Below are 13,121 nucleotides of genomic sequence, written 5' to 3' on the forward strand. Positions count from 1 at the left end.
TTCTCTCAAGATTTCTGCTGCTATCTGAAGGAACATGGCAACTGGTAAAAACAAACATATTAGTGCACTCAAATGAAGGGATAACCATGATGAAGCTTGAGCCCGTTCCATTTGGACAGAGAAAATCATTTTCGATAAAGGCTTTTCGTTCAAGCCAGATGAGAGATTTTAATCCTCCTGCAGGCACATCATGGCAGGATTAACGTAGCCTTTTTTTTAATGTCATGGAGCAACACAGAAAAATCCTTTAAGTAAAAGTTAAAGAAGAAAGAACAGTTCTTTGTCATATTTTGGCAGGTATTTATATATTTATATCTATAACATTATCTATCTATTACAACTGTGTCAACACTGCAGTCACAAAAACTCCCCAACTGTGCAGTTAATATGAAAATAAAAGTTTAAGAATGGTGTCACCCATTCACACACAAACTGTTCACACAGTCATGTTGCACTGAATGGTGCGTGCTTTATTAAGGGATGTTGTCGACTGTGTGTCACATATGTGCCATATTTTTCCGTTGTTGCTGTATGTTGAATGTTCTGCTTGACAATATTTGCACACAACACATGTGACGAGTTGTTTTTAGTCAAACTAAAACTGAACCTATTGGCCATTTCTTATCAGCTGATTTACAGAGAATCTAAAATCCTCACAGATGCGAAGATTCTGTGCCATTTTTAAAATGTTTTAATTACGGTGTATCTATTTTTTAGTAGATAGCTCTGTGAAAGGCTCATTTTGGCCTTTTGGCAGTAACAAACCAAACAATCTCAGGCAACCCAGTCTCACAGCAAAATGTGAAATAGTTATGAAAACTTGACATATTGTTTGGTGGTCACAGAAAAGATTTTCTAGCTCCATGGAGGCACAGCGTTACTGTGATTGCATTGTTGTGTTGCATTGCATTTAAAAGGCAACAAAGCTCACATTTGAAGGGATGGAGCTACACAGATTGTCATGCTAAACCGAGGGGTTTGACTCCCCACCCAATAATTGTTTGTTACAGTTTTGTCATTTTCATTTTGAATAGAGCCTCCGCTTCTACAGATTTCTGAGTCTTAAACTCAACAACAGAAGGAACTGGAAATACAACTTTGAGGCTGTGGATAGACCAGACTTATTAGCATATTAGTTATATTTATATATCCATAGGTAATCATGTACTTTTGTGCAAATATGTTTCATTATTTATGTTTATTGCTACAACACAGCAATTTGGAATACCCAGCCACCCCACAAATACAGATGTGCATCATTTTTTTTTGGTTCATCCAGTGCTCCACCACTTCTCCTATACTGAGATCAGCAGTGAACTTAAACTATGTGTCCTCTAGCTGCAAGAAGTTGGTCCACTCTTTTACATAATCCAGTACAGATGGTGGACCTTGTGTGCTATAAAGCGCTAACGCTCACATATTCAAGGGTCAGTCATATTGGGTAGTAACAGGGTGTCACAGGTGCTGTCAGTCCATCCTGCTTTGTAGTTAAAAAATTTGTCTAATTTTACGCAAGTTATCTAAATTGTAGAATTCCACTATCGGGTGAAAACAGAGTTAGCAGCTGTTGCTACCTAGTAGCTGCCAACAGCTGCAAACAACTTCCAGCTTAGATGAAAGTGTAGTTCTATTTTTTTTCATCAGATGAAATTAATCAGATTTATAACACAATCTTTGACTGGCGGCAGTAAAAGACGTGGAATGGGAGATGACGTTGAAATTTCTTAATAGTACACATCCAAAGATGAGTCAGATCTTCATTAATAATGACTGTTTTTCCCCATACATTTTCAGCCCACAGGTAACTATGTTCATCAGAGTTGGAGGGAAAATGTACTCTACCTTCTGTCACCTTAAACTATTTATACAGGGTGTTTTTTAAAATCTGTTCAGTGTTCTTTGTTCAGTTGAGACACATTTATAAATAACAAGCATTGCTTACCCCCTTTGAAAGAGATCCACATTGTGAAACTTGTGCAACTCTACAGAAAACTCCAGTGTTCCCTGTACTTCAGACATGATATAGTCCCGCTCATCACCTGTAAAAAGAGAAGTTGCCCAGTAAATGTGACATATATGAGACAAATGATTTCCACAGTAAAAGACGAATGATGACACTTCTAAAACCAGCTCCCTTTGTAAGGTCCTCTGTCCGCTGAGGTGATGACTCATACAGTCCAGTGTGGTGTGGAGAATGGACTGTGTGATCCAAAAATAGACACCTCGATCTGAATATAATAATGACCATCACCGCTCAGGTTGATGTCAGATAAATGACCATCGCTCTGTCGCAGAATTATTACTGAGTCAAAGAGCAGATATGTGCAGCTGCTCTGTGTTTTGTGATAATATGAAATACTGTGAGGTGATTTAAAATGAGCATCAACAAAGCCTTTTGCAAATGTGCCATTTTAATCATTCTTTTTGCACATTGAAACGAAAATCTCATTGCAAAATTGTCTTTAATGAGTTTATTCAAAGGTTTGAGGATTTTTTTTTTAGACACAAATAACACTTTTGGGTCATTATAAAATTCCAAGAACACCGCTCTATGTTTTTATTGTTTATTGTTTATAATTAAATTGAAGGAAATTTAAGTTTAAAGCTGTCACAGCCACTGCTGTGACGCCTGGTCCTTGACACACCTGTGTTCCATCTTCCCTTGATTGCCCCATTAGCTTAAATACCTGGTCTTCTCTGCCATTCTTCGTGAGTGTGTTCATGCTTTTGTTATGCAGGCATTATTTTCAGTACTTGGAGTACCACAGTTTTTGTGCCGCCATCCTGCTGGCTGACTCCTCTGCTCACCAAGCCAGGTTTCTCTCTGTGAGAGTTTTGTTCACAAATAAACTTTGTTTGAACTAAAGATTTGCTTCTCCTGACTCTGTGACCGCACTGGGGTCAGCACTTCAATAGGGTGTGACAAAAGTTGCATAAAGTCAGTGTTCAAGCCCTAGGCAAAATAAGTCGAACTGTGTTTTCTGTCTGTTCATGAGACTCTTTTTTTCACTTTTATCTCAACTGAGTTCAGCTTGAATCTTGTGCTTTTCTCAGCTTTGGTCACACAACAACCCAAGGTCATGCTCACTGAGAAAAACACACTGTCACACAGCTGCCTCATATCTGTGCACACTGAGTTTTCACTTGGGGATTCACACTAGCCATATCAAGGGCCAGATAGAAATGTTTTATCTCACTGAAACAAATGCCTGAAAACATCACATCATTAAAAAACTGGTGTCTAAATGAACCATTGATCAGCATGACTCTCAGCTCACAACCGTACTAAAACAGCAGTAGAAGCTCAGAACATTAATAGTCTACTTTTCCTACTGCTCCACACCATCTGCAACTATTAAACGTGCTTCATATGCTACGGTGTCAAGAGAAAGTGTGCTGAGAGCTCAGCTTCCACCATCTGAAAGGAGATGAAACGCCGACAGTGTTTACAGGAAAGTGGATCAAATAACGCCTCATTGAATGCTTTGAAATATAATCCTCACCTGTGTGCTGTGTGGGGGTTAGTGTTCCTGTTTGTGCTGTAAAAACCGGCAGGGATAATGCGGATGGAAAGGAAGATGCACACACCCAAAGTATCATTACAAACAGAGATCTTTCAGAAGAGTGACTTCTGTATTACTAGTCATCATCTTGGTTGGCTTCAATGACTTGCTGGTTTTATTAAATCAGAGCTTAGAGACTTGAATGTTGTCAGAGGTTTGCTGACTGCATTAAAGGCCAGAACACATCAGCAGTGCAGTGCATGGAATAAAAAATAGAGAATAAAATAGAAAACTGCTGTGTGAATGGGTGAATGTGGCTTGACAGTGTTTTGAGTGGTCATCTAGACTATAAAATATATATATAATCATATATATATATATACATGTATAATAAGTACAGTACATTTAGTATTTAGAAGCATAAACTGTCAGTTCAAGTCAACAAAATACTCCTTCCTGCTAAGTAGAGTCGATGGTTGCATTCTGATAATGTAAATCTCATGGTAGGTTGTTTAATGGGCTGGAGTGGATAGTAAAAAAATAACCGCAGGCCCCGCGGCAACAATGAATTTGGTAATTAGCTAACTTTAACTACCTTTAATCCCAGAGTTAGAAATAGAAAATGGAGTTCAGAGGAAGATTCAAGCAGGACTTAATACAAACACAAAGGTCGGCGAGTCTCTCAGTATTACTACTGGAGTAACGAATGTTTGGGGATTTTTTTGTAGACTTATGTGTTACAATCCTTGAGACTTAAAACATTTTTTGAATGGTGCTCATGAAAGAAATTCATTACTGCTGGTTTACTTCTTATCTACTTTTACCCCTTGTTTAATGATAGCTGTTACTTGCATTTAATTGAGTAAGCTGGCAAATTTTCTATTGCTTTTTATCTGTGGCTTAAAGGTAGTACTATACTGCGGTGTCAGCGAACTTAACTATGTAACTGCGGACAGGACAGTGCCTTTGTTCCTCACTTATCAATTCCATAAGTAGCAAAAGCGCTGAATTGGGATTGAGTTTCCAGGCGTCCTGTAGGAATTTAAACATCTCGTTGGAGAAGGCAGTATTGGTCAGAATTCCAGAGGCAGCAGGACCGAGAAAAGAGTCCTGCACAGTGCTCTATGATGGAGACTATAAAAGTGCAAAAGGTCCTCTCGAGAGTCAGTGCTTGGTTTGTCCCTTCTAGGGTACTGAAGTGCATTATGTAGCTGTGTACTTTAGTACATTTCTGAATATTATATTGCATTTCAACTAAAAGATTACCATTAATGTAACATACAACTAGGCAACTTTTGTATGTGTGTCCTTCCCTAAAACTAATCTAATGTGTCCTGTCAGTTGTCAGAAAATTCTCCTCTTCCCCTTAATCTTTTTTTTTTTTTTAGATTAATCAGAAGAATCTTGTCAAGCATTGATAAAAAAAAAAAGGCCAGGAAATCTTCAATGAAATCTAAACCCCATCATCCAAAACCAACATGTGGACACCAAGACAAGCAAGCAAAGAAAAACGTGTCCACATCCAATCCGATTTCATGAGCGAGCCTGCCAGAGCTAAGTTGGTACACAGTCCAAGTAGTTGGAGTTTTACAATAGAAACTGTTCAGTCCTAATATTTTCCTTTCTAGTTTTACCAAAGAAACATTTTTCAGAAAGTACAAGTGCATGTTTGAATGTGGCCTTTCAAACAACAGGCTAGAGATACGATGCCATCTCATAATTTCAAACCTTGAACTGTGGCCATTACTTTGTGGACAGACTTACCAAATACAGAGTTTTCTGATGAGACTGGGCACCTACATTATCCTAAAAGCAGTAAAAACATGGCCAATGTTCTTCCAGGCCACTGCCAGAAATGTCCAAATTTTGCAGACTCAGCATGTTGCCTGTGACGACAATCATGGAAATGTCCTGTGTCAGTTTAAAGGTCATTTAATGAGAGGCATGTTTCTTCAGTGTTTATTAAGAGATACCGTCCCAGGAGCTGCCCCACTGCTTTCCTTATCCAGTGAGGTCTGATAATCTGTTATCTGCAGTCTCTGAGATTCATGAGAAGGAGCAGCTCACCTCTCCAGCAGTGTGTCAGGCAGGTGGTAAGTACACAGCGAACACTGTGTACTTAGTGAAAATCGAGGCTCACGGTCCTCAGACCAAATGTAATAGGCTCTCGTTCCTCAATAAAGAAAAAAAGAAATTAGACACGTGCACTGTTTGAGAGATCAGGAAAGGCTCGGCCCAAAGCCCCCACACTGACAGCTTCAAAAGCAGACGGCTGTCATTCAGGTCGGATGCTCTGTGTTTCCTTTGATGACAGTGACAACCGAGGATGATGATGACAGTGATGAAAGAACGCATCAGCATCAAGCTGAACCGCAGCATAAGACCTTTACAGGGTAATATGGTGTTACATCTTCCACATTGGCAATAAATCCCTTGAGAAGACACGGTTGTCGTCTAATTCAGGTCTGCTTATGAGTGCACAGGTATATAAAAGGAACATACCTTCTTTTAACACCATCTTACCGACAACAAGCATTTTTCATTTCAGTTTTGGTGCTGTGTGCCGTTTTTCACTATTTGTTAAGTAAGAATCAGCATTTTCCCAGCAGAATTACACGTTTTGAAACATAATTTGCACATTTTTGGGGGGGAAAAGGTAATAAAAAAAGAAAAAGAGTTTTTTTCTTTCTTTATAGTTTGGAATAGCAGCTCTGTTTAGATGAATAAAACAGAAAGTAAAATTACATAAAGTTCATAAATAAAGTACAACTATGATCTCAAATAAAAACATTGGTGTGAATGATGTTTCATTCTATGATCTCATATTTCTTTAGCATTTGAATGAATCTGGACTCTACTTCTAAGCTTTTCTTTTGCTGTACGTTTGATAGCGGAACTCTTTATTGTTAGAGTCTGACATGCTCGATTTATACTGTGCTTCTTATCTGCACTTTTCTGCTTTGTGTGCTTGTTTGGCTGCTCTGTAAACAAAAACTAGTTGCTCTTCTGTTATATTTCTTATAAAGAGGACGATCAAGGTGTGTTTTTTACCCCTAAGAATCCTGAAACCTCTTTTTAAATATTATCTCCAGATTGGCCTCGTGCTAAGCCAGGATGGGGAAACATTTTCTTTTTCTAGAGGGCCGTATTGACATAGTTAAAATAATGAAAGGGCCACAGTTTGGATGACTAAAATGAAACTGGGCACAGTATGCCAGCTACCTCCATTTTAAAGTCTTGTACCAAAAAGGCTCGTCTGTTTTATTATCATGAGCTCGTGTGGCTCCAACAAGCAAACCCATGTTATGATCTGTGGACAGTACACTAGCTTGTAATAATATCCTGCTGGAAGTTAAGTTGGAAGGCCATTTTAGGGCTCTTTTTTCTAGCAATAACAAGCTTGTAGCATAATTAGCATACTAAATTGGAAAAAAAATGTCTCTTGATACTGAACTCCTTAAACACAGTCAGTACGTTTACCTAATATGGGGTGAAAAAAAATCTAATTACTGTCAGTTCAACTAAAATTTTTAGTCTAGATTTTTGAATTTCATATAAACATGTTAGTCTTACGGAAATTGTACAAAAGTAAATTTCTCGAAGTCAGACTAACGCACCCAGATTTACGTGCACCGTGTATATGTTAAGCGGGGCTCAGGCTGGTCTAGGAGCTCTGAGTATGCTCTACAGTTCCCGTTCTGGGATTTGACGCAGAAATAAAAGAAGACGCTGATTAAAACAAACAACAACCACAATGAAAAGCTTATATCTTATTTGTTAAAGAAAAAAAATGCTTGTATGAAAACGCATGGAGCTGTCAAAATGTACAACTCACCGCTTGTCGTGGTACCAATTTACCATTTACCAGCTAAATCGTTTGTCAGTTGTTTTTTAACCAGGACATAATAGGCCAACCGGAAAAAGCTACTTTGACCAATAAATTGATTTCTCTCCTGTGCATGCATGCTGGGATAATGGTCTAATTAAATGGCCCAGTCGAGCCAGAACTGTAGCTCAACTGCGTGGACTGACTGATAATCTCCTGGCCTATCAAACAAACTGCAACAAAATATTCTGATGTCCACTTTAGTTTAAAAAGCAACATCAACAGTCAACTCTTCTCTTATTTGTAGCATTCACCCTTAGTCTGCCATTATAACCACCAATCTGTCACTGGCAGAGGAAACTTTTAGTCCAACCCAAAGTGTGAACAATGCTCCCCGCTTTCGCAGCTGGAATAGCTGTACAGGTTTCACTGGCCTCAAGATTAATTAGAATGCTCAGAATAAAATTTTATTACAGTGTTAGTCAGACTAAAACCTGACTTTTGATCTACATGTTAACATCTTAGTCCATCAGAAATCATACCAAGTCAAAATTCTCAAAGTCATCAATATGTTATATCAATTGTTTCATCCTGAAACATAATAAGTCACCTGATCTACCGCCGAACAAACTCAAAACTAACAGGCTGAAAGGCAGTATATGACCAAGTATCGTAGCAGATTCAGACTTACTTTGATCAATAAATGAATTTGTCCCCAGTGCTTGTATAGTAGGACGAGGAAAGCAGTGTGATTAAATGTCCCTGCTGTGCTTTTACTGTATCTCACCTGTGAATGGAAACCTACTGACTGTCTTCCGTTTTCACTTGAGAATGACAGCGGCTGAATTGACACTGAGGCTATTAAAGGTAGCAAACCTAACATACAACATTCAAAGCACATCAAAGAATAAATACACACAAATTACTATGAAAACTACTGTCTGATATATAAGAATAATAAATACATATCCAGACAAAACAATATAGGAGGATAAAATGTATCGAGATAAGGTGTTAGACTCCTGTGGGACCCTTGTGGGTAACAACTTCAAGGACGCATCAGTAAGTGAGAGGAGGTCATAGGGCTGTGAGGAAAAGCAATAAACCCTGTTATATATTAAACATGCTAACTACTTTGGCATAGCACAATAATGTGTTTTAGCATAGGGTTCAACAAATTAATCACCTGCTGGATTAGTAAAAATCCTTTTTGCTTCAGTATCCCCCGGCCTTTTTCTGTTCAAATCCAAGTCTAAGTGCACAAGTTGCTTTATCATCACAACCCATATCTGCATCACCTGTGGCCTCACAGAGGCTTCGAATCTGCTGCTTGCGCACTTTCAAAAGCGCTATCTTCCTTCTTGCAGCAAATCATTAAACACTTATCATTACAAAACAGCCATCTGCTATCTGATTACTATTTAAAGCAGGCTGCAAACACACACACACAGAAATACACACACACTAGAATTCCTGGAGGTCTAGAGGTTGCAGCTTCACTACTTCCGCCACCTTAGGGGAAATCTCCTGCCTGCCCTTAAGCTGCCTTCCTCCCTCTTCCAGCCACTCCTGTTGGTGTCAGCTCTGCTGGGAACACTGATTGACATCTCCAGCCTGAATTTTGGTGGAGGACAAAGAGCCGACACGTGCATAGTGGCGAGTGTGAAATGAGCAGATTTTGCTGGCTTTATAGATGAAGGTGTCGTCGTAACACAGACAGAGACGCTCTTCGCCGTGACTCAAAGCTGTGGTACGTGTGTGCCGCTCAGAGGGGACGGAAATTAATCTCAGGCATTATTCCATTCATTAACTCCCACTGCAGCACACAATGACAGACAAAGGGCTGTCACCGAAAATAGCATGTGTGATAAGGAACAATGAGGTTACAGCACCTCATTTCGGCAAGAATTCAAAGATCAGTCACATCACAGCTAATGTACCTGCAGTTTGGACATGCAGAGTCCCTTCCAGAAACCCAGCCCAGTAATCATGTGATGGCCTAATTTAGCACTGGCTAAAACCCTCTATGATGCTGTATTTGTCCCTTTGTTGTGGAATTACAATGCCAAATCCCTGCAAGGGGGAAGAGACGAGAGAAATGTGAAGTGGCCTGAGTTATGGAGTCATCTGAGTCTGAAAGAATGTGCATAACCTGATGCGACTGCCATCCTCGCAATCTCCAAATGAGAAAATCTCATCATCAAATGGCTTTTCTTTCAGAAAAAAAGAAGACAAATGCAGAAGTTAAATCCTTACCTCAGAGGGCTGTTGCGTTCTTTGGAGAGCCACATGTGACCATAAACAGAAACGCTGTTTGTGTTCACAACTCTGAGTCACTGCTGACTTATTTGTATCAAAACCAACAGCCTGACATTTTGTGCATACATGCATATGAGCGGTGCACGGATCCCTCCAACAGCTGGGTATGAATATGGAGATGTGCATTCATTACTTACAGCACTGTGCAAAAGTCTTCATCCACCCATAATTTCTTTATATTTAGCTTTTTCCTTTTAGACCTTTGTTTTTTAACACTGACCAATGACTGCTGAAACAGTACCTATTTCAAGGAATGAGCCAGTATTGTGTGTACACATAACAGAAAATTAAGCAAATAATTCATTTTAAATTGTATGTTTTGGTACTTTATAAGTAGCAGCCTTTTGGAAAGACATGATTTGTTCCCATTACTTTAGTTTGACAAACAAAAAATAGTATTTTTGCACAAACAAGGTGATTCCCAAAGAGCTATTGGCTGATAACTTGCATATCTCATCATGGTGTGCAGTGAGTCCTTACATTTTTTTAAAGAATGGATACGTGGAGGACAACAGAAGAAGAGTCAGGCCTAGAAAACTATGTACAGCTGATGAACAGTATCTGATTATCATTAGTATTAGTTAAGTTTACTTAACTAACCTTCAGCTGATCCATCTACTGTTCACTGAAGCCTCATCAGAAATGGTCTCTATGGAAGGGTGGCTGTCAAGAAGCCATTCTTAAGGAAGGGAAACGAGGAGAAAAGGCTGAGCTATGCCAAATGACACAAGAAGTGGACTGAAAATCATTGGCAACAGGTCTAATGGAGGGATGAATCCTCCCCAGAACCTCAACATTACTGAAGCAGTGTGGGATCATCTGACAGAGAAAGGAACAAAAGGCAGCCAACATCCAAAGAAGAGCTTTGGGATGAATGTCCTTCAAGGAGCCTGGAGAACTATTCCTGAAGACGAAATAAAGAAATGACAGAAAGCTTGTCTAAGAGGGTTCAGGCTGTGTTGAAGAATAAAGGAGCTCAGACCAAATACTGACTTTCAAGCTGTTTAGAATTGAACAAACTCAGTTTTATATACAATATTTAAATCTATACACATTTCAGTAACTCGCTGCACCTATGTCCGGTTTTCCTGACAATAGGTAAAATTCTATTGCACAGTAGTGTAAGTTGCGTTAACTGCTTTGAAATACAGTCTTGTGCTTTTCTGCTCTGTAATGAAATGTTCTCACGAGTCGGTCACATGAGTGCCTGAACTCGTGCTGCAGTGCAGCAGCAACAGCTTTAGTAAGAATCCGTTTGAGCTTCATCGTCTTTGATCCTGATAAAGTCTCAGCTCGGGCGCTTTGCTTTGTTTGGCAACACTGTAGGACCATCTAATCTGTGGGAAAGTGAAGCAGAACACCACACACTGTGGACAGGAGCAGCTCTGTCCAACATTCTCGCTGACTGTATCTAAAAACACGCAGCTGCACCAAACTATAGTTGCCAGCATTCAGGAGTTACTTCTAAATTAAGTTTTTATTTCTAAGGGTAAATTAAACTAAAACATTTCCCTGTGGTGTATGTCCTTTTAAACACCACAGAACACACATACAATAGTTCAGACAAGACCCTCAACAGCTATTTACAGGAAGCACGAAAGAAGAATGAATTAAATCACACTTTATGTTCTGTGTGAAATCCATCCTTAGACCACCGCCTGTCTACAGCAGCATCTTTCTCTGCTGTGATGTATGACAACGAGCTTCCCAGTCCCTTCATGTTACGCACACATGCAGACAATAAGCCTCCCAGCACCGCGGGAGGAGGGGGTCGCACGCAGAATAAAACAGCCTCACCTTCGCAGTGATGTAGTGTGATATCCGCAGAGGGTTCGAGTCCAGTCCTCACTGAGTAAATCGCTGTTTGCGGACGGATGCGCACTTTGCACTGTTTATACCGCCGCTTCTCCTGCTGCGGCTGCTGTTGCCATGGTTATTCATCCAGACCCTGTATGTTCTGCAGTGCCCTCTCTCTCTCTATCTACTCCCTCTCTAGGTCTCTCTCTCTGTGTGTGTGTGTGTGTCTCTCTCTCTCTCTCCCCTGATTTCAATTTGAGAAAGTGTTCCGTGTCTCGTCAGCCCGTATCTGTGTATTATCCGCGTTTCCTGCGCAATACACAGTAGTTCCACAAAGGGAATATCAATAGTCAGCGCCCAAGCAGCATGTGTGCTGCTGCTCTGTGGTGTGTGCGTTCGGAAGGTCGAACTGACGTCAGAGCCTGAGCCCTAAAAGCTGAAGTGAACCGTGCACGCGGAAATGACCATGCTAAGAAACAAAGGAGGAGTGTTATGCAAACAAAGCGATGATAAACTCACGGGGATCACGTGATCGGGAGACTAAAACCCGGTTGGGAAACTAAATTCTGATTTTGCAAGGATAGACTACAATCTTGGGGAAAGGAAAATGTCTTTTTTATTTGTAAGATTTTACATATCAGGTCATAATGACAAAATAAAAAACAAGAAAATATCTAACACAACATCAGACGAACAGCAACACGAGATATTACTCCCAAAATGCTTAAGCAGAGTGTCAAAACTAAGTACACATTTACTGCTTCCATGAAAATTAAGATAGTTTGTAGTGACCAGGTGCTGCTAATCAATGCACCTGATTAACTAATCATCAGCAGGTGTGAGTACTTCTATAAAAGCAGAAATTTTGTCAGTTTGCTGGCCAGGGGCATTCAATACTGTGTGTTAACACAATGCCAAGGAGGAAAGACATCAAAATGTATCTTAGAGAAGCCATTGTTGCTGCCCATTAATCTGGAAAGGTATTAAAGCCATTTACAAACTATTTGGAGTCCATTCTACAGAAAATATTGAAGAATTTTTTCAGTCCAGCCAGGAGTGGATATCCCAGCAAGTTCAACCCAAGGTCAGAGAAACCAGGACAGAGAAACTGCAAAAAAAAAAAAACCCAAGGGCTACATCTCAGACTCTATGGGCTTAGGTTAGCATGTTAGCATAAAAAGATGGCTTATTTCCATCAGCCACACTGATAGTAATAAAAGTGCACAGCTGATAAGATGACTGAAGTGGTCATTTCATCTTATTTTATTTAAAGTGCATGATTTCAGTGTGAGAGGGTTGCTGCTATATACATGGCAATAAGACTCTAAGTAGCTTTTCTGGGTCTTTCTTCTTGTGTTGTGTTTTGTTCCAAAGGTGACCAGAATTCCTTGCCTCTAAATCGGTTTCAATTCAAATCAACCAGTTTCAACACATAAACTGCAAGGTCCATTTCCAAAGTGAAACTTTGTCAATACAAATGTTTCAGTGTGGCAAAAGGTACTGATCATGCCATGGAAAGGGTGAAGACTGATTTTTCATATTTTTTTCTCATTCAAGCAACAAAATTGATTTAGAACGTATTAAATCCGTCTTTATAGAATCTAAGGGCTAAAACAGTCTATATTCCTAATGGAGATTTTCCTTTTGAGAACACAATAAATTTGCTTAGTAAACAC

At 39.6% G+C, this 13,121-nt stretch overlaps 1 protein-coding gene across 1 annotated transcript in view; it reads right to left on the reverse strand.

Moving 5' to 3' along the window:
- fam135b (family with sequence similarity 135 member B) overlaps positions 1-11,846 on the reverse strand; it is a 52,426-nt gene extending 40,580 nt beyond the window's left edge. The window contains exons 1-2 of the mRNA XM_072369876.1: positions 11,446-11,846; positions 1,943-2,039 (exon numbers count right to left, since the gene is read on the reverse strand). Coding sequence (XP_072225977.1) covers positions 1,943-2,019 — 77 coding nt within the window. The 5' untranslated portion in view covers positions 2,020-2,039; positions 11,446-11,846. The remainder of the gene's footprint in view (positions 1-1,942; positions 2,040-11,445) is intronic.
- Between the last annotated feature and the right edge of the window lie 1,275 nt (positions 11,847-13,121).

Source organism: Leuresthes tenuis, unplaced genomic scaffold (assembly GCF_036924035.1).
Source record: "Leuresthes tenuis unplaced genomic scaffold, fLeuTen1.0.hap1 SCAF_18, whole genome shotgun sequence".
Taxonomy (NCBI): Eukaryota; Metazoa; Chordata; class Actinopteri; order Atheriniformes; family Atherinopsidae; genus Leuresthes; species Leuresthes tenuis.